A 21,476-nucleotide genomic window follows, 5' to 3' on the forward strand; every position below is an offset into this window, starting at 1 on the left:
ATTTTCAAACGTTTTAAAACAATTCATATTATGTGTCAATCGGTTCATTAGGAAGTCAAGATTCTAAGGTTTCTGTCAATATGTTCATTGCATATGGATGGTAAAATCTCACAAAGTTAATCATCCAAATAGAAAAGAAAGTTGATTTGATCTTGCCCTTGTCGCCAGCGACGATGCCGACCCCAGAGGGTTAAAAGAAAGTGGCACCTAAACCATTTGTACTTTGGGGATTTTTAAATGGCAAATTCAAATGACCTTGAAAGATCATCCTAACAAAAAAAAAGCAGATTTTACTTAATAATAATCCAGATATGAATACTTGGTCTTGGAGTCCATTTCTGCAATCATGTTTCCACATGGAATTTCCTACATGAATATTTTATGTCTATCTTGTATATAATTTCAATGCAGTCTCTGAATTGTTACCCATTTCCATCCTGCTTAGGTAAACAAAACTGGATTTTGTTTTTTCATATACAGTGCAGTCCATAAGTATTTGGACAGTGGTACTTTGTTATTTTGGCTTTGTACTCTGCTTTGTATCCCTTGCTTGCAATAACTGCATCATGAAGATGCTCCCAATTAGTTTGGACGCATTTCTCCTTAAGTTGGCAGAGAGAATGTTTTTGTAGACTACTAAATTCATCCTGCTGTTACTATCATGAGTTCCATCATCAATAAAGATTCACTCCAGATTCACTCCAGAAGCAGACATGCAAGCCCAAGCCATGACACTTCCTCCACCATGCTTCACAGATGAGCTTGTTTTCATGAGAAGATCCCGTCTTTCTAAAAGTCTTTACTGAATTTCAAGCAGTTTAAGACGGGAAGTGACACAGAGCTTAAGTTCGGAAATGTGGAACACTGTGGCATAGAGGAGGTGGGACGCAAAGTCTGATAGTAGATGGTGTAAAATAAAGGGGGATGGTAAAGGCTCTGATTAATCTAGGGGTGAGTTTGTGACAGACGGAGCAGAGGGGAATGTCTCAGGACGAGCGCTTTTTCGGCAACAGAATAGTGGGGAGTGGGACGACGGGGGTGGTCCGCAAACCTCTTCGTCTCTGAGACGTGGCGTAGGAGAATAGTGCGGGCCTTCTTCCAGGCTCTGTGTGTGCGACGTACCAGCAGTAGGGCGGCAAGAGCTTCTACACCCCTCTGTTCCTCAAGAAACAGGGGTGGCTCATGGCCCAGGCAGCAGGCGAAAGGTGAAAGTCCCATGGAGGAGACTGGGAGCTAATTCTGTGCCTACTCCACCCACGGGAGTGAGTCGACCCAGGAAGACAGGGATTTCTCCACCAGTCAGCTCTGCTGTCTCCTTGAAGGAGGGTAGCTTTGGCAGTGCTACAAAGTCTACGAATTTGGAAAACTGGTCCATCATGGTGAGGACCACAGACATCCCCTTGGAGACCAGCAAACCGGTAACAATGTCCAGGGTGACGTAAGACCACGGCTGATGCAGAATAGATAGTGGCTGGAGGAGGCCCTGGTGCCACTGGTTGCTGGCCTCTCCTTGAGCACATTTGGGACATGCAGCAATGAAGTCAGCTGCATTTTGTTTGAAGGTTGCCCACTCTAGGACCTTGGACCATACAGCCTCTGGCAGTCCCTCAGGACTTCCTCCACCATACTGACTATGTCCAGCAGGGTAGCACCCACCAGGGTACTGGGAAGCAGGATATATGGCTCTTTGTCTTCTTGAAGAGGTGTGTGCAACCTGGAGAGTGCGTCAGGCTTGACGTTCTTGGAGCTGGGCCGGTAGGTGAGGTTAAAGTTGAAGCTGTTAAAGAACAGGGACCACCGGGCCTGGCAGGGTTAAGTCTCTTGGCCGACCTCAGGTAATCCAAATTGCAGGTGCTCGGTTCCCTCTCCAAGGAATCGCCACCTTAACGTGGTGGAGGGGTTTGTGTGTCCCAGGGATCTTGGGAGCTATGTTGTCGGGAGCACTAGCGTTAGCCCCCAGTAGGGTCTCCTAGGCCAATTGGTCCCGGAGGAGGGGCCAGACTAAGAGCAATTCAAAGACTCCATTATATGGCCTCACAAGCACAGAGATACCTCGCCCGAAAAAGCGAAACCGCGGCCCCCTTCTGGAGCCAGACCCGGTAAGGGAGCTCGTCGGCGAGTGTCTGGTGGCCGGCCCTTATCCCATGGGGATACAGGGGGCACAGCCCGAATTGGTCATGTCGGGTCGCCGCCCTGTGGGCTCACCACCTGCAGGGGTCGGCATCGGAGTTGGGTGCGTAGTGGCAGGGCGGCCTGTAGCGTAGTGGTTAAGGTAAATGACTGGGACACGCAAGGTCGGTGGTTCTAATCCCGATGTAGCCACAATAAGATCCGCACAGCCGTCGGGCCCTTGAGCAAGGCCCTTAACCCTGCGTTGCTCCAGGGGAGGATTGTCTCCTGCTTAGTCTAATCAACTGTACGTCGCTCTGGATAAGAGCGTCTGCCAAATGCCAATAATGTAATGTAATGGGTGCTTTGCCCAATAGGCAGTAGGCAAAGGCGGGCATCTGGGCGTGCTGATCCTCGGCATCGCAGTCTGGTTCTGGGGACGTGGAACATCACCTCTCCGGTGGGGAAGGAACCGGAGCTAGTGCAGGAGGCGGAGCGGTACCAACTAGATATAGTTGGGCTCACCTCCACGCACAGCACTGGTTCCGGAACCAAACTCCTGGAAAGGGGCTGGACTCTGTTCTTTTCTGGAGTTGCTCAGGGTGAGAGGCGCCGGGCAGGTCTGGAGATACTCACAAGTCACCGGGCTGTGCCACTGTGTTGGAGTTCGACCCGGGGAATGAGGGGGTCACGTCTCTGCGACTACGTGTCGCTCGGGGGAAAGCTCTGACTGTCATTTGTGCTTATGCACCAAACGGCAGTTCAGAGTATCCGGCCTTCTTGGAGTCACTGGGCGGCATCCTGGAAAGGGTGCCACCGGGAGACTCCATAGTTCTGCTGGGCGACTTCAACGCGTGGGCAATGATGGAGAAACCTGGAAGGGGGTGATTGGGAGGAATGGCCTGCTTGATCTAAACCCGAGTGGTGTCTTGTTATTGGACTTCTGTGCTGGTCATGGATTGTCAATAACAAACACTATGTTCGAGCATAGGGTAGCTCATAAGTGTACTTGGTACCAGAACTTTGGCGAAAGATTGATGATCGACTTGTGGTCGTATCAACAGACCTGCGGCCGTGTGTCTTGGACATTCGGGGTGAAGAGAGGAGTAGAGCTGTCAACTGATCACCACCTGGTGGTGAGTTGGATCAAGTGGCCGGGGCGGCTGCCGGACAGACCTGGTAAACCCAAACGTGTAGCGAGGGTGAACTGGGAACATCTGGCGGAGGCCCCTGTCCGTGAGGTTTTCAACTCCCACCAGGTCCCCTGAAGCAGCAGACAGGTACCGGGTGGCAAGAAGGGCTGTGGCTTCGGCAGTCGCTGAAGCAAAAACCTGGGTATGGGAGGAGTTCGGGGAGGCTATGGAGAAGGACTTTCGGTTGGCCTCGAGGAAGTTCTGGCAAACCATCCGACGACTCAGAAAGGGAAAGCAGGGCTTGTCTCAGGCTGTTTTCAGCAGGGGAGGAAAACTGCTGACCCGGACTGGGGATGTTGTCGGGCGGTGGAAAGAACAGTTTGAGGAGCTCCTAAACCTGAACAACACGTCCTCTGTGGAAGAGACAGAGCCCGAAGACTCGGGGGAATCTGCACCTATATCCCTTGCGGAAGTTGCTGAGGTAGTCAAAAAGCTCCTCAGTGGCAAGTCGCCGGGTGTGGATGAGATTCGCCGTGAGATGCTCTGGACATTGTTGGGCTGTCCTAACAGGCCTCTTCAGTGTCGTGTGGAGGTCAGGGATAGTACCTGCAGAGTGGCAGACTGGGGTGGTGGTCCCCATTTTCAAGAAGGGGGACCGGAGGGTGTGCTCCAATTATCGGGGTATCACACTCCTCAGATTCCCCGGGAAAGCTTACTCTAGGGTGCTGGAAAGGAGGCTCCGACCAACGGTCGAACCTCGGATTTGGGAGGAGCAATGTGGCTGCCATCCTGGTCATGGAACAGTGGACCAGCTCTTTACCTTGGCGGGGTTGCTGGTGGGGTCATGGGAGTTTGCCCATCCAGTCCACATGAGCTTTGTGGACTTGAAGAAGGCTTTCGACCGTGTCCCACGGGGAACCCTGTGGGGGGTACTGCTGGAGTATGGGGTACCGGGGCCGTTGTTACGAGCCATCCGGTCCCTGTATAACCAAAGTGAGAGCTGTGTCCGCATCCTCGGCACAAAGTCAAGCACGTTTCCAGTGGGTGTTGGACTCCGCCAAGGTTGCCCCTTGTCACCGGTCCTGTTTGTGATATTCATGGACAGGATCTCAAGGCGCAGCCGAGGTGAGGAGAGTGTCCAGTTTGGTGACCTCAGAATTGCATCTCTGCTTTTTGCGGATGACGTGGTTCTGCTGGCTTTATCGGACCATGACCTTCAGCACACACTGGAGTGGTTTTCAGCCGACTGTGAAACGGCCGGGATGAGAGTCAGCACCTCCTAGTCCGAGGCCATGGTTCTCTGCCGGAAAATGGTGGATTGCTCCCTCCGGGTTGGGAACGAGTCATTGCCCCAAGTGAAGGAGTTCAAGTATCTCGGGTCTTGTTCAAGAGTGAGGGTAGAAGGGAGCGTGAGATCGACAGGCGGATCGGTGCAACGTCAGCAGTAATGCGGGCGTTGCACTGGACTATCGTGGTGAAGAGACCGATTTACCGGTCGATCTACATCCCAACCCTCACCTATGGTCACAAGCTTTGGGTAGTGACCGAAAAAACAAGATCGTGTATACAAGGGGCCAAAATGAGCTTCCTCCGTAGGGTGGCTGGGCTCACCTCCCCCTCTCCGAACTTCCACCTCACGTTCACGACTACTGTCTGTTCCGGCTCCACGGTGGTGGAACGAATTCCCAATTGAGGTCAGAACTGTAGAATCTCTTCCCACCTTCAAGCCAAACTGAAGATGCACCTCTTCAAGTAGCACCTCTCCCCGTCCCTCCCTACCTCCCTGTGAACCTTTCTGTGATTTACTTTTTTGTGTATAAGTATTTTTAGCAGTGTTTGGCTAGTTAAGGGGTTTTATCATACTTTTGCTTTGTTTGTTTAAAAAATAAAATAAAAATTCAAATTGGCCCTGGCCCTTATCTTTGTTGTGCAGGTAGCAGTTGAAATTGTACTTCCCTCTAGGGTCTTTCAGCGCACTTAACCCTGGTTATAGGTATGCACTTTGTTGTACATTGCTCTGGATAAGAGCGTCTGCCAAATGCCATTAATGTAATGCAATGTTACCTGTCTGACAGGTCATGGAGGGGGTGTTGCTGCTGTATATAATTCCAATCTCTATGCTACTTTTAAATCTGGCTTCAATTTAAACTATTTTGAAGTGCTTGTTCTCAGTTTTGCACATCCGGACAGAAAAAGCTGTCAGTTTTATCCGTGTAATTGTGTACAGGCCACCAGGGCCATACAGTGGTTTCTTACTTGAGTTTGCTGATTTCCTTTCCAGCCTCGTTTTTAATTCAGATAAATTGTAATTCCAGGGGATTTTCATACTCACATGGATAGTGAAGGTGATGCTCTCAGATCAGCATTCCAGTCTATCATTGAATCTATTGGCTTTGATCAATATATACAGTCCACACATTCCCATAACCATACTCTCTAATCCTGTGTTATCAGACCATTATTAATTTCTTTCCAACTTTCACAAGTCTGTCACGTGTCACCAGATCCTACTTTCTACTTTAGCCGTAAGCTTTCCTCCAGGACTGCAAATGCTTTATTAATGAACTCCCTGGGGGGATTTTCTTGGCTCCAGCCAAAATGCATACACAGCTAGCATTAACTCAATTGATCAGCTGACCGACGACATAAATAACCTACTTTGCAGAACCAACTTTTTAATTGGACATTCATGTACTTTTATTCATCTCTTAAAACCATTCTTTCATCAAACCAGTGTCAACCAGTGGCAGATGGTTTCCCCTACTGAGTCAGATTCTGCTCAAGATTTCTTCCTGTTAGCCAGGGAATTTATCTTTGCCACTGTTGCCCAAGACATACTCTTGGGGACCGGTTTCTCTGTAAAGCTGTGACAAAGGCCCTTTTTTAAAAGTGCTATACAAATAAAAATTGATTGATTAATGGATTAATATTTCATGATATGATGTGGGTACTTATATAAGCAGATAATCAAAAGTGAATTGCATTCAAAAGATTAAATGAAAATGTTGTTTTGTTATTTAAATATCTTGGTATGTACTGGTGTTCATGATGACGTCGATCTTAACAGATGTTCCAGAACCTGTGGAATTTTTCTGTCACGCTCTGCTTTCCATGCCACGTTTCAGGGTGTATCTGACTATCCTTATTATTATCGGGTGTATTCACGTCTTTATCTACGCTTCTACATGATCCCTGCTCGGTTTTGTGTCATTTCTGCTGTTCCCTTACTGTCTCTGCCTTTTTAGATATCATTCCTATGTTTTCCCTTGTACAGGACTAACCATTATTAATCAAACTAACGTCAGACCAGTGTAGTTATTAACCAACTAATCAATTAACATGCCTGTCATTAGTCTCACCTGCTCCTCCATTCCTAATTATAAACTGACTAACATTAGATCAGCGTAGATACTAACACATTAACCAATTACCCACTAATCATCCCTCGTTCAGTATCCACTCCTATTTCCTACCTGTTCCCAGTGTTATTCCCTTTGCATGCTGATCACTTCCATCTGCATCTTGTTTCCGCTTAATCAATGATCATGATCCTAAACAGCTGTCCGCTCTGCTACTTTCCAGCACAAAGTGCAAAATTGTCCCTCTTGTGCCTTGATACTTTTGAGTGTTATTCCTTGCCTTGTTTTGATTTGATTTTGACTTTTCTTCATCCCACGACTACGTCTTCTGCCTGCCAAGCTCTGTACCCTGTCTGTTTGACCACCGCTTCTGCCTGCCACTTTTTGTACCCAACCTCTGCTGCCTGCCTTCAGTTTCGACCCAGCTTGTCAAAGACCCCTGCCAGGCTTCTACTACCCCCACTTTCAGCCTGTTTCAGATGCCTCTCCTGGATCACCCTTCCCTGGGCTTTCGACCCACGCCCGGCTCTCGACTACGACTCAGCCCAGCCCTACTGTGCCTAGCCTTTGCGGATTGCTGTTTCACCCTTGCATGGACTTGATTTGATTGTTTTGGCTGTTATTATAATCTCCCGTGGGGAGACATTTTCATATTTAACAAGAAATAAAGACTCCCCCATATTTTAAAATGCATGACCTCCAGTCCTACATCAGTTTCCTCCTTCTTCCCTCCATTGGAATTACATGGAACTGCATGTGGAGAAACTCGGAAACTCCCGGAGGCTTCTACCTCGAGGGTGAACTGCTTCTCGGGATCAGGCAAAATCAGGACCGTAGCAGAGGAGAAGCATCTCTTGAGCTCTCGGAAGGCCAACGCAGCTTCAGGGGTCCAGCAGAAGGTGACTTTGCTGGAGGTCAGGGCTGTCAGAGGGGCAGCAACAGAGCTGTAGTTTCCAATGAAACGTCTATAGAAATTGGTGAACCCCAGGAAATGTTGCAATTCCTTGCGGTTGGTTACTGAACACTTGACGGATCTTGTAGCAATAGCTTCCCTACCACACTGTCACTGGTGAGCACCATTACCTTGTCATATATGCTGAGACATTTTAACAAAATGGAAGGAAATAGACTTTACACACATACAAAAGCTGAAGTGATTTCACATTCGTCATGAAAGTTGCACGATTAGGAACATTGTGAGGAAAAGTGTTTTTTACCCGACATGTTAGGTATGCCACCTTTACTACTCAAATTTGTATAAAAATAAATAATGACTGAAGTCATCCAGGGGATTGGTGACAATGGTGTTCAACATAATCTATTGGCGACTATGTACTATGGAAGCATATCATGGCCAGAAATGCTTCCATACTGTACATTCTATGTCAGGCCCTATCATTCATTTATAGGACCTGTTTCAAGCATTAGGGCCACATAATCTTGCTATACTTTTATGTAGCCTACTTTGTTTTTCAATGACCTTTTCCTATAAAAGAGCAGTGGTAGTTGGCCATGAAAATATACAATAGTAGTTTTATGCTACTACTTGTTGTTTGTTGCACTTCTGAGATCAGTGCTTTGGCCACAGCTTGCTTAGGCCATTGGAATTCTAATGATAAAGGCCTTCAAGTGAACAGGACTATAGGCAGGGTTCTTTCACATTTTTAAACACATTCACATCACATTATAGTTATTTAGCAGATGCTTTCTATCCAAAGTGACTTACTGTTGATTAAGCTAAGCAGGAAGATGTGGGTGTTCTGTTTAAATGAGACTAAATGCTTTTTTTCATCATACTTTACAAAAAGGTTCAATTGCCATTTACTAATGTAGTTTTTAACATTAATTAATTATGGACAATACATTAATTAAGCATGAACTTAACTTTTCATTATGTAATGCATTTCTTAACAACTAACTAACAATTTTGTTACATGATATTTATACATTAGCAAACCATAGGATAAACTTATAATTAGTTAAACATGAACATGTACATTAACTGGCTTTTTCATTCCAATAACTAATGCAGTTGTTGACATGAATTAATGATGTACAAATACACTAACAGAGCTGTACACGTTAACTTTTCAGTAGTAGCCTACCTACAGTACATTTGCTCATGCCAATTCATGGAACTTTATTGTAAAGTGTTACCGCATTTTTAGGCCTATATTTTCTGCAAATGTACATGTTTTTCATGTACAAATAATATTCCTCAAGTGCGTCGTGATGCTATGCCCCATGGCCTAATCATTTTTCATAGTAACATTCTTCGCCCTTCATAGCCATTTTAATAAGCTACCAATAAAATTCCACTGCAAGTGAAATTGCAATGCTTTAAGTCAAGACATAGCTACAATTTAAGCAAATATACTTTTGAATACTGTTAAAATATGCCTACTTTTCAGTAATGCAATGATGACCACCATTGTTTTGTTTTTATTTGTAAATCAGCTCTAGTGTTAATTATACAACGGATAGGACCAGTCCATTGTCTCTATTGGTCAGTTTGCATTCCAGCCGTGCCAATGTCCACGACATATGCATGGCTAAACGGAATGTTCACACATCTTTTAAAATTATTCTGCGTTTGCAGATCTACTTTGTAATCGAAATGAACATAACTTAACCTTATCAACTGATCCCACCGCTGTTTACTCTTGCGTTAACGTAACTTGGTTAAACTATTGTGCTGGCCAAATGATGCATTTCAGACTCAGTGTACTGTTCATGTCACCGTTTAATCAACATAACAGAAGCGCATATTTTATTATTTTGTTGACTGCCAAGCTTTAGCGATGTTGGCTTGCACTTCAAATGGTTGATCTTGAAAAGCTACGCAAGCATAAGGTACAGTAACGTTAAACCAAACTTCTTCAGGTTGGCTTGAAAAGCCCCGTATATTTCCATTGCCAATGTAGTTCAACAATCTGGAGCCTGATCAACGGTTGCACTATTTAAAATACCTTTCAGTGTGCTCTTTAAGATCAATATGCAAGCAGGACAGCAAGTGATTTTGAATGTGTTGTTAGGCAATGTTACGTACCAGTCGCATTGTTTGGTATTCCAGTGTCACACAAATATGAACTGTATTTCCAAGAGAGCTTGTTTGTAATTGACGTTAACATTAAAAGCTACCATAGAACCCAAGTTTGGCATGTACTGCATGCGGTTTTGAAAAGATTCATAATTTTACTATGCAATAGTGCAATGGCATTCCTTAGAATTTGAGGTTTTCCTATAGCATAATGTAGATGTAGTCCCAAAATCATAGCTCCTGATTTCTTTCATAAACAATATCTAGCCTCATTAGATTTTTTTGAATGATTAAAGTAAATGCTTAACAGTTACCTTTCATTTAAAAGTTAAAAAGTAAGAGTATATTAATAAACCAATACTGCAACGTGATTCAAATTTCAGCACTTTGTAACTTTGTTATTAGTACTTTGTAACTTTGAATTATAATTCTTGTGTTGCAGATGCACATTAAGCCTAGTCTAGACTAAACTTAATTGGAGATTAAGCATACAAAACTGCATTTAGTCCAGGATTAAGATTAATCTGTATTCATGTATCTTTTCCATATTTTGTTATTGACCATTATCTTATATTATAGCCCAAGGTAAAATGCTTACATTATGTCATATGTGTCACACAAAGTTCTTAAAAATAGAGAGGTTATTTATTTTATCTTATTTATTGATATATCAATAACCTACCACACCAGACCTGAGGATTTGGCAAGCCTTTTTCCAGCCATTTTGAGAAAGGCTTTGCCAAAACGTTGGCTCAGGCATGGTCGTTCATTGATATATCCATCCATCCATTATCTGAGCCTGCTTATCCTGAACAGGGTCACGGGGGGGCTGGAGCCTATCCCAGCATATATTGGGCAAAAGGCAGAAACACACCCTGGACAGGTCGCCACACACACACACACACACACACACACACACACACGGGCAATCCAGACTCTCCAATCAGCCTAACCTGTATGTCTTTGGACTGTGGGAGGAAACCAGAGTACCCGGAGACACAGGGAGAACATGCAAACTCCGCACAGAGAGGCCCCGGCCGACGGGGATTCAAACCCAGGACCTCCTTGTTGTGAGGCGGCAGTGCTAACCACTGCACCATCCGTGCTGCCACTCATTGATATATGAATAAACAAATTAAACAACCATTACATTTGTGCGCCCCTGATAATACTGCTTCTTCGGTTGTCACATACTTGTTGTCATATACAAAATATGTCTTCTACACTTCTGGTTTCTATATCTTCAATTAGCATAGGAATCGTAATTAATTTCTATAGCCATACTGTTGTTTAGGCTGCACCATTCTGGAGACTTGAGACTTGACTTGAACTTGCATTTGTTGACTTGTGAACATCTGTGGAGTGGGGATACATTGTTGCTACCTAACTTTCACAATACCGCTGCTTAGCAACCAATAAACTACTGTTCAGCGGAAGAATACATTTACCATACAACATAGTTCCATAAAAAATACATACATTTCAAGTTTGTTTTGTCTTTCTTTAGTGAAATTTTGAAAGATAAATGTGGTAACTATGCCATGCCAATATCCACGATATACCACAGGTTCCAGTTCCATAACGCTTCATTAATTAACACCTCATAGTAACTGAAATAAATCTCAGTTATCAACTCAGTTGAAACGTGGATGTATTGAGAGCTTTATTCACGGAGCATGATATGAATTACATTTTCAGACAGGACTATAGGTTAATTACAACCAAGACATTTGTACATTGATATTCTGGTTGATTTTGTTTTGATATCTTGGTCAAAGTGCCCTTTATGTTGCTCGGGGTAACTTGAGCTATTTCACAATATTTTCTTTCTTTTTTTTTTCTTCTTACCTATTATCCTGCTGTATCACTAACAGAGATCTCTTCTTTGAACCTCAATATTAACGTCTTGAATCTTTTTAAAAAGAAACTTTCGTTTTCATTTCATCAAGATGGAAAGAGATCTCATTCACCCAATATGAATTAAATACCCCCAAATTAAAGGCAATGGTCTGCATTTTAGCCTGATATTCACTGTTTAATTTCAAGTTCAATGGGCTGGAAGACAAAGAACATACTACATTGTACCACTGTCTAAATAGACTGCACTGTATTATACTCCAAAAGTACACAACCTAAAATAAATTAGTGTGTTCCTTGACCTTGCTTTCATTTCAGAAATGTTACAGTACTTACTCCTTTCTTGCTTCTGCCCTTGGTCTTCCGAGCCTACCACTCAGCTGTACAGCAGTCCTGATTCATTAAAAATAATAAAATAGAAAAGAACAATCCAATGAAAATAACAATTGTCCCATTCATTCATTATCCTAACCCGCTTATCCTGAACAGGGTCGCTGGAGCCTATCCCAGCATACATTGGCGAAAGGCAGGAATACACCCTGAACAGGTCGCCAGTCCATAGCAGGTCACACACACCATTCACTCACACACTCATACCTATGGGCAATTTAGACTCTCCAATCAGCCTAACCTGCATGTCTTTGGACTGTCGGAGGAAACCAGAGTACCTGGAGGAAACCCACGCGAACACGGGGAGAACGTGCAAACTCCACACAGAGAGGCTCTGGCCAACGGGGATTCAAACCCAGGACCTCCTTGCTGTGAGGAGGCAGTGCTACCCACAGCACCATCCGTGCCGCCTCAATTGTCCCATGCAAACTTTAAAAAAGAAATTTGACACATACTGGAACAAATTTATGTCAGAGGATGTACATACAATGTACACAAAAGACACACTAAAATACAAAAGAATTACAAAGCACCTTATGTTTTTATAGTATAGCACTGAATATCTAAATTTCTAATGTCTGCTTGTGTACAAAATATGGTAAAGATATCGACAGGCATTCAAATTCCAGAAATTTGTAAATTCGGGAAGCTAACTAGTAATAGCTCATTTTCTTGTAGGTACTGATAGTGAACTGGTCTTGTTTTCTAGCTAGCTAAGCAATAGTATACAGTTTCAGTGATCGCTTGTCTGGGGTGTAATTTTGGCAGCTACGCGTTCTTTTTATCAATCATGCGTGTTTAGCTAAACCTTCATTTGTTTCAAAACTATAAGGTTGCAGATGAATTGTTTGTGGTACACTATCATATCTTAGTTATATATCCAGTTAGTTCCTTAGCCAAATAAGTTGCTTGCTCATAATATAGTTGGTTCGCTAAAGTGAAAACTTCAAGAAGACAAAACATATAAATAGTATTGTGCAGCACACTAAAGTGAACATTTCATGAATTCACCTGTCAAAGTCTTCTTTTCAGTTTTAATTATAAATCATTATTTGTGAAGCGCATGTGCATTTACAGTAACGTTTTAGGCTCAACACGCCAAGTATTAGTAAACAGTAGCTACTCCAAATCATGAGCTAAAAGAAAGTAATTTATATTCATGCATTTAAGATCACTTAACCGCAGATCAGCCACCTATTAGTTTCTAATCCTCAATTTGAATTAAACCACGTGGCCATGCCCGGGAGCGAAGAACCAACCGTCCTGCATCTCCCCCCGAATCATTATTTTGGCTATTTTAGGCTTAGACAATACAATTCCATACCTTATCGTTTCATAAACGTCGACCAATCCTTCTACCTCCGCTTCTAGTTCACAGACAGGACTTTGTTTCCGCACAGCGCTCACTAGTCTCACTGCGCGTTTTCTGGGGACCACTGGCCAATCAGAAGGGAGTACAGACTGTTGTCGGGCGGCATTTAGAATGATAGGTTTCAACAATTTCTGCTAGACAGAATTATTACAGTGAATAGTTCTCGGCCTCAGCATGCTCCGTTCAATTATATATTACAATTTTGCTCCCAGTGAACCGGTATAAAGGCATAAAACTGAAAATATAAATCGAAGGTCTTCTTTTCAGTTTTAATTATAAATCATTGTAACGGTATTTGTGAAGCGCATGTGCATTTACAGTCTAACTTTAACAGTATACATTTTAGTTTCAACACACTAAGCAGGGGCATAGATTTAGGGGCGGGGGAGGGGGGCAGGGGGGACACGTCCCCCTCAATATTTAGAAGAGGTGAATTTGTCCCCCCAAAAACATAATGAATGATAACCTCCTCCTCAATACAGGTAAAAATAACAGCACAGAGGGTCTAAGCGCTTAGATATCCTTCTTACCTATTTTACAATTATTTCATACACCTTTCATATCATTATTTCATGATAGTGTAGTGAGTCTAGTGTAAGTAGCTATCACGCTTGTTATCCCTTCAGTGTTTCTGAATGAGAGTATCTGCGGATGAAACGCTAACGTTATCTAGTTTATAACTTGTGCCTGAAGTTATCTGAGGTGCGTCAAAGTTCAGCAAACAGGCGAACGTTTGCGAACAATTAAAACATTTTCCGTTAGCATTCTGTTCGCTGTGTTTGCAAACGGTCTGAGGGAAATGTGAAGATTTCGATTTAAAAGCCATCGAACAGTCACTATATTGGTAGCCTACCTGAATGATGTATTTTCCTTTACATAAATAAAATTAATTTACACAATAAATTGATGCAGAAGAGGAGCAAATTGGTTCATAAAAATTCACCAGAATGCAGGAAATTAAGTGAGAGATGCTCAAAATTTCTGGGGGGAGAACCCCCAGACCCCCCGCTTCATGTGTCCCGCCCAATGTTGAAATTAAACCTACGTCTCTGACACTCAGTATTAGCAAACAGTAATACTCAAAATCACGAGTTAATAGAAAGTAATTTATTATTTAACATCACTTAACCGCAGATCAGCCACCTTTTACTTGCTAATCCTCAATTTGAATTAAACCACGTGGCCATGTCCGGGAGCGAAGAACCAACCGTCCTGCATCTCCCCCTGATCTACTTGTTACATCAAATTTATTATATTCAGCGTAATCATTATTTTGGCTATTTTAGGCTTAGACAATACAATTCCATACCTTATCGTTTCATAAACGTCGACCAATCCTTCTACCTCCGCTTCTCGTTCACAGACAGGACTTTATTTCCGCACAGCGCTCACTAGTCTCACTGCGCGTTTTCTGGGGACCACTGGCCAATCAGAAGGGAGTACAGACTGTTGTCGGGCGGCATTTAGAATGATAGGTTTCAACAATTTCTGCTAGACAGAATTATTACAGTGAATAGTTATCGGCCTCAGCATGCTCCGTTCAATTATATATTACAATTTTGCTACCAGTGAACCGGCATAAAGGCATAAAACAAAACACAGAAATCGAAAGTCTTCTCTTCAATTTTAATTATAAATCAATCTAACGGTATTTGTGAAGCGCATGTGCATTTAGAGTCTAAGTTAAACAGAGTATACATTTTAGGCTCAACACGCCAAGTATTAGTGAACAGTAGCTACTCCAAATCATGAGTTAATAGAAAGTAATTTATATTCATGCATTTAAGATCACTTAACCACATATTCGCCCTGTTGGTTTCACTGTGTGGTTTTCTGTGGACCACGCGCCAATCAGAAACGAGTACGGACTGTTGTCAGGCAGCATTTAGAGTTATAGGTTTCAACAAGTTTTTCGAGTACTTCAGAAACGCATTTATGCTTCCCGATTTCTGCAGGACCTCATTATTACAGTGAATCGTTATTGGCCTCAGCATGCTCCGTTCAACGAGATATTACAATTGTGCTACCAGTGAATATGCATTTAAGATCATTTAACCGCACATCAGCCACCTATTAGTTGCTAATCCTCAATTTGAATTAAACCACGTGGCCATGCCCGGGAGCGAAGAACCAACCGTCCTGCATCTCCCCCCGAGTTACTTGTCACATCAAATTTATTACATTCAGCGTAATCATTATTTTGGCCATTTTAGGCTAATTCCATACCTTATCGTTTCATAAACGTCGACCAATCCTTCTACCGTAGCATCTCGTTCACAGACAGGACTTCATTTCCGCGCAGCGCTCACTAGTCTCACTGCGTGTGTTTCTGGGGACCACTGGCCAATCAGAAAGGAGTACGGACTGTTAACGGACTGTTACAGTCTAACTTTAACAGAGTATACATTTTAGGCTCAACACGCCAAGTATTAGTGAACAGTAGCTACTAGAAATCATGAGTTAATAGAAAGTAATTTATATTCATGCATTTAAGACCACTTGACCACATATTCGCCCTGTGAGAGGAGAAACAAAACAGAAAGTGGGTTGTCGGGTTTTCCATTTCACATTCAAATTAGCACTCAACCAGAGACCAGAGACTCATCTGACTACTAAGTGTAAATGCAATGTGGTTAAGTCATATCTCGATACCATCTAGATACAAGAAGACACATGACCAGGTGCAAACGAGGCCTATGACACCTCCTCAAACCAACAAACAGGTTATAAAATAAACTTTAATTTTCACTTCATCCAGATGGAAACCCCCATGCAAAGGGAATAAAAAAACATCTTTATCTGCTGTATCTTGTCACATTTCATGTTTGTCATGTCATGTTTCATGTTTAGTTATTTTATTATTTTATTTTTTTTATTTTTTATTTTATTTATATAAATTATTTATATAATTTTTTTTTTTAAACGCACTCAATAACACAAAATAATCGTTAACACAAACACTTAAACTAATAAAACGAGGACATCAAAAGAAATAGGAAACAAACTTTAAGAAACGGTGATTTGAAAATGATAACAAAATTTGGAGATACTTCACAAAACTTAAACAAAATCAACATCTAATCCAAAGTAACAAAGGTGGATTAAAAGACAAAGAAATAGTAAAGAAAAAAGTCCATTTCGATCAGGTTTTACTGTCCCAAGAGGCTTCTGTGTCCCTTAGGGGGGGGGTGGACTATATGATAAGTTATTTCCAGTGGTCCACCCCCCACTTCTCTCTAGCCAGGTTTTTCTTGCTGTGCATTTCCACAAGAATGCCGTCCTGGAAGAGGTTTTGTATCCTCCTCCGAAGAGTGACCAGGTCTACAGATGTTTTCTGGTAGACCTTGATGTTCCTCGTCTCCCACAGGACCTGCTTCACAGTATTTATGATCCTCCACTGACGCTGGAGCACGGTGGTCTTGCATCCCCCCGGCGGACCGTAGAGGATGCCCTCAGCCATCAGGGAGGACCTTGGCAGGAACCTGCTCAGGGAGACAGAGGAACAAACAAGGCCCCAGACCCGCCTGGCCACGGAGCACTCCCAGAACAGGTGGTGAATGTGTTCTGAGTCAGTGCATCCGTGGGGGCAGCGTTCGGTCAGGGCTAAGTGCCGGCGATATATAAAAGTTATTGTGGGGAGACACCTATGGGCTGTCATCCAGGCAATGTCTTTTTGCTTGTATGTAAGACATTTGTGTGTTACATTTGCCCAGATGACTTGCGGGTCCAGGTCTGGCCCCCCCCTCGGGAGCGTTACAATTTGTCCAGATCTTAAATGAGCTATAATCATTTTGTAGCTCCACGAGGTTAGGCCAGCCCTGGGCAGATCCGTCCTGTAGGCAAAGTCCTTCAGGGCTCAGTAGACATAGAGGGGGTCCCAGCTGTAGGGTATGGTGAGGTCCAGCACACCCAAGCCCATTGCTCTGAGGAAGGGGGTGGCATAGTACCTGGCAAAGGTACCAGAGGCCTTACCCTCCTTCCCTGCATTCTGAACAAGGGTGGCCAGACCCTGCACCATAATGATGTTAACAATGTCTGGGACCCCCCGCCCCCCATTCTGCTCCTCCTTGAGGAGGGTGACGCGTTTTAGCTTTTCCATGGTGCTCCCCCAGACAAAGCGGAAAGCCATCCGGGTGATTAGCTTCCCGGTGGCTTTGTCTGGGGGAAACACCCTCCCCACATAGAGCAGAATGGGTAGGACAATTGCCTTCAGGACAAGGATCTTACCCGCCATGGTCAAGGGCCGCGCACTCCAGCTCCTGATTTTATTTTGGACGTGGCAGAGGGCCCCCTCCCAGCTGATTCTTCCTCCTCCGTCAGCCTGGAAGGTCACCCCCAGGAGCTTGATGGTATTCCTACACACAGGGAAGGAAACGGTCAGCTCCTCACTCCAATGTGGAGACAGAAACAGTTCACTCTTGTCCCTGTTGACCAGGGCGCCAGTGGCCACACAGAAGTCGTCCAACACCTTGATGGCACAAGCGATAGAACGACTATCTGTGGCGACTATGGCAATGTCGTCCAAGTACGCCATCACCTTTAGCCTTCCCCCCCCGGCTCCAGGAAGTGGATAACCCACCACCCCTGGATTGGCCGTGAGGGCCTGGAGGAACGGTTCCAGGTAGATGACGTACAGGGGAGATGCTAGAGGGCACCCCTGCCTGACGCCAGACCTGACATCGAACGGGGCAGAGGGCTGCCGATTGACAACCACTCTGCCTGTTATGTCTGTCAGACAGAGGGGGCCAGGAATGTTCATTTTCTCTAGCACTCTCTCCAAGCACATATAACTCACCCAGTCAAATGCCTTCTCTTGATCGAGACAGAGAAGGCACAAGGGGGACCTCCGCTCCCCGGAGTGGATGATTAGATCCCTCGCGAGGAGCAGGTTGTCATTTATGGACCTCCCTTGCACACTCCAGGTCTGGTCTGGTCCGATCACGATGTTATCAGGCCTTGGAACCTCCCCATCAGCGCCTTCGCCATGATCTTATAATCGACTGAGAGGAGGTTGATCGGCCAGCAGTTGCGGAGGTCCTTCAGGTCCCCCTTCTTTGGGACAAGAGCTACTGAGCTCTGTCTCAGTGAGGCGCCTAGCCGCCCCTCCCTGTATGCAGCCCCGAACACTTCCGCCACGTCCCCCTTCAGGAGATCCCAGTGAGCCTGGTAAAACTCAGCTGGGATTCCGTCAGGGCCCGGAGCTTTGTGCGTGTTCAAGGAGTGCACAGCCCTGGTGAGCTCCTCCATGCTCAACTCCGCTTCCATCTGCTCATCTCCCAGGTGTCTGTCCAGGCAGCCAAGGAAGGTGTCCATGAGAGCCCCGTCTGAGGGCCTCTCGCTGTAAAGGCCCTCGTAGAACTCCCTGGCCACCTCCCGGACCTCTGCCTCTTCAGACACCACCACACCCGTGCTGTCATAGAGAGACAAGATGTTATTCGTCTTGGTCCGTGCCCTGCGGAAGAAGAACCGCATGCACTTCTCATCCTCCTGGAGGCCCTGGAGTTTGGAGCGGAAGGTCTGTTTCTTATGCTCTTCCCGGTAGAGGGTGGTGAGGCTCTGCCGAGCTTGTGCGATTTCGCTGCTAACATCCAGGCCTCGGGACTGGAGGAGGCTTAGCCTTTGGAGGGCAGCATTGTGGCATTTAAAAACTGCCCTCCTTTCCTTCGCCTTCCTCCGCCCGACTGCCCGGAAGTAGCCTCGCACTCGCTCGTTCACCAACTCCCACCACTCCACCGGGGGGTCAAAGAGATGTTTCAGACTCACCCACTCCAGGTATCTTCTCGAGAAGGAGAGACGCACCTGGGGGTCTTGGAGATGGCTGATGTTCATCCGCCAGAGCCCCTTACTCACGGTTATAGGTTTCTCCCAGACCAGGGACACGGTCACCATGTGGTGGTCCGAGAAGTGCACCGCCTTGATGGAATAGCTGTGCACCCTCAGGCCTGGGGAGAGCAGAAGCATGTCAATTCTGGATGAGGAGGAGCCAGAGGAACTCATAAACGTGTGCTGGGGAGGAGAGGCGCCCCCGGCGTCGCAGAGGGAGAAATCCTCGATGAGGGACCGCAGCAGGTTGCCGGAGCGATCGGGTCTTGGTTTGCTGCGGTCCTCATCTCTTAAAGCACAGTTGAAATCTCCCCCCACGACGACGGGCATCGTACAGTGTAGCAGTGGTGGTAGTTTAGTGAAAAGGGAGACACTCTCGGCCACGCTGGTGGGGCCATACACGTTGATGACCCTGAGTGGGGAACCCCCGACCTCGAGATTGGTGACGAGGATTCGCCCACTCTCCACAATGCTATGCGCTGTTATTTTAACAAAGGGATTTTTCATCAACGTGCCGACCCCATCAGCTCTGGCGATGTTGGAGCCAGACCAGAGAGAGTCTCCCATTCTCCATTCCCCCCCCAGAACGCCATCGAACTCCCGGAACGGAATACCACATTCCTGGAGCAGGACGACGTCTGAGGGGATCTGGGATAGTATTGAAAAAACGGTGGTGCATTTGTCGGGGTGTCTAATACTGCGGGTGTTGAGTGTGGTAAGTGTGAAGTTGTGTGCCATGACGTTCATTGTTTGTGTGTGTCTGGTGATCCGGTATGGCTGTTTGCCATGTTCTGACAGATTTGGTTGATAGTGTTAAAAATTGTGGCGCCTACTCACCCCCTGACCATGTTCACCCATGGGTCTCCCCTCCTGACTGCCTGGGAGGTTCTGTCCTGGAGAGGTGGGGGTGGTTGTTCTTGCCCCAGGCCTCCCCCCAGTGCCCGGGAGAGCCTGGGAGGAGGGGGATGTTGTCACCCCCTTTAGAGAGTCCGGACCGGGGACTGGCTGGTCCCTGATGGAGTGGGGGTGAAGCGTGTGTTGTAAATTTTCCTTGTGATGTACAGATTTTGGTGGCTGAGTTGCAGGTTTGGGAAGGGGATTGGGCCTGGCGAAAGATTTGGAACTATGTACCGGTTTTTTGTTTGGTTGTACTGTTTGTCTTTTTGCGTTGATTGGTTGGCATGCTATTGCTGGGTTTGGAGGCTGGCTGGGTGTGTGCTGCGCTTTTGTTGTTGTGGGTGATCTAATGCGCTTTCCCTTCCGTTTGGGTTTTTGCCATGGAGTGATGGAATTAGTGTCCCAATCTGCAGATGAGGAGTCTGACCCCTCCACCACAATGGGGCTGACAGGGGGTGCTGTTGAGGTGGGGGTTACCGGTGTTGTGCTGCAGGGAAGGGTTGGTAGTGTTTGTGTTGTGGGGGGTAGGCTGTCAGGTTGGGACAAAGGGGGAGTGGATGCTCTAATGCGTGGTGTGGGGATAGGATGGGGTGGGGGAGGGGGGGCAGTCATTAATGGTGGTGGGGGCGCGGTGCTCCGGGCCCTGTTCGCGTACGAGAGGGGACAATCCCGGAAGAGATGCCCCCTCACCCCGCAAAGATTACAGGGCCTCGGGTCACGGCACGCCCTGGTCTCGTGCTCGCCGCCACACGACTTGCACTTGACCACTGTGCAGGCTGCGGCCAAGTGACCTAACTCGCCGCAGTTCCTGCACAGCTTGGGCATGCCGTAATAAAACACCACGCCCCGGTGTCTCCCCAGCGTGATGGTGCTAAGGATGTGACATACCCCCCCCACTGCAGAGGGGTCAGGCTTGAGCTGGACCAGCCATTTCCTGGCCCCGGTCCAGACTCCGTCCTCATCCAGGACCCTCCTGGCTTCAGATTTTACCTGCCCGTACCTGCCCAACCACGTACTCACATCGTGGTCCTGTACAGTTTCATTAAAAAACTGCACAGTGACCACTTTGCTTTCCGTGTCGGACAGGGGCTCAACTTGAAAGTTGTTGAGGGGAAAATCATTCATTTTTTTTACAATCACTTCAACTCTAATCTCACAAGCTTGTGCTCACCTTGGACACAACATTCAAAATAGTAAGCACTCATAACACAGCCTGTTCACTTGTTCAAAACATGCATTCTGCATTCATGTTTGAAGAAATCTTGCACTTCCAAACTCATTGGTTGAAATTCCTAATTTTTCATTAAATACTACAGGAACATTTTTTAGATCACCCACACAAAAGATACCTATAGCTTCACTGTTTTTACAATACTTCACATTTTACAATACTTTACTATAGCAGGAAAAAAGACTTCAATATGTTTCAATATGTCTTTTTGTGGTTCTAAATAAAGGGAATAGTGGAAACAGTGGAAAAGTGTAGAATCAAAATA

General features: G+C 45.5%; 1 protein-coding gene across 1 annotated transcript in view; it reads right to left on the reverse strand.

The window, feature by feature from the left end:
• LOC133121352 (GTPase IMAP family member 4-like) overlaps positions 1 to 13,308 on the reverse strand; it is a 53,400-nt gene extending 40,092 nt beyond the window's left edge. The window contains exons 1-2 of the mRNA XM_061230553.1: positions 13,213 to 13,308; positions 11,835 to 11,891 (exon numbers count right to left, since the gene is read on the reverse strand). Of these exons, the coding sequence (XP_061086537.1) occupies position 11,835 (1 nt within the window). The 5' untranslated portion in view covers positions 11,836 to 11,891; positions 13,213 to 13,308. The remainder of the gene's footprint in view (positions 1 to 11,834; positions 11,892 to 13,212) is intronic.
• Between the last annotated feature and the right edge of the window lie 8,168 nt (positions 13,309 to 21,476).

Source organism: Conger conger, chromosome 2 (genome assembly GCF_963514075.1).
Source record: "Conger conger chromosome 2, fConCon1.1, whole genome shotgun sequence".
Taxonomy (NCBI): Eukaryota; Metazoa; Chordata; class Actinopteri; order Anguilliformes; family Congridae; genus Conger; species Conger conger.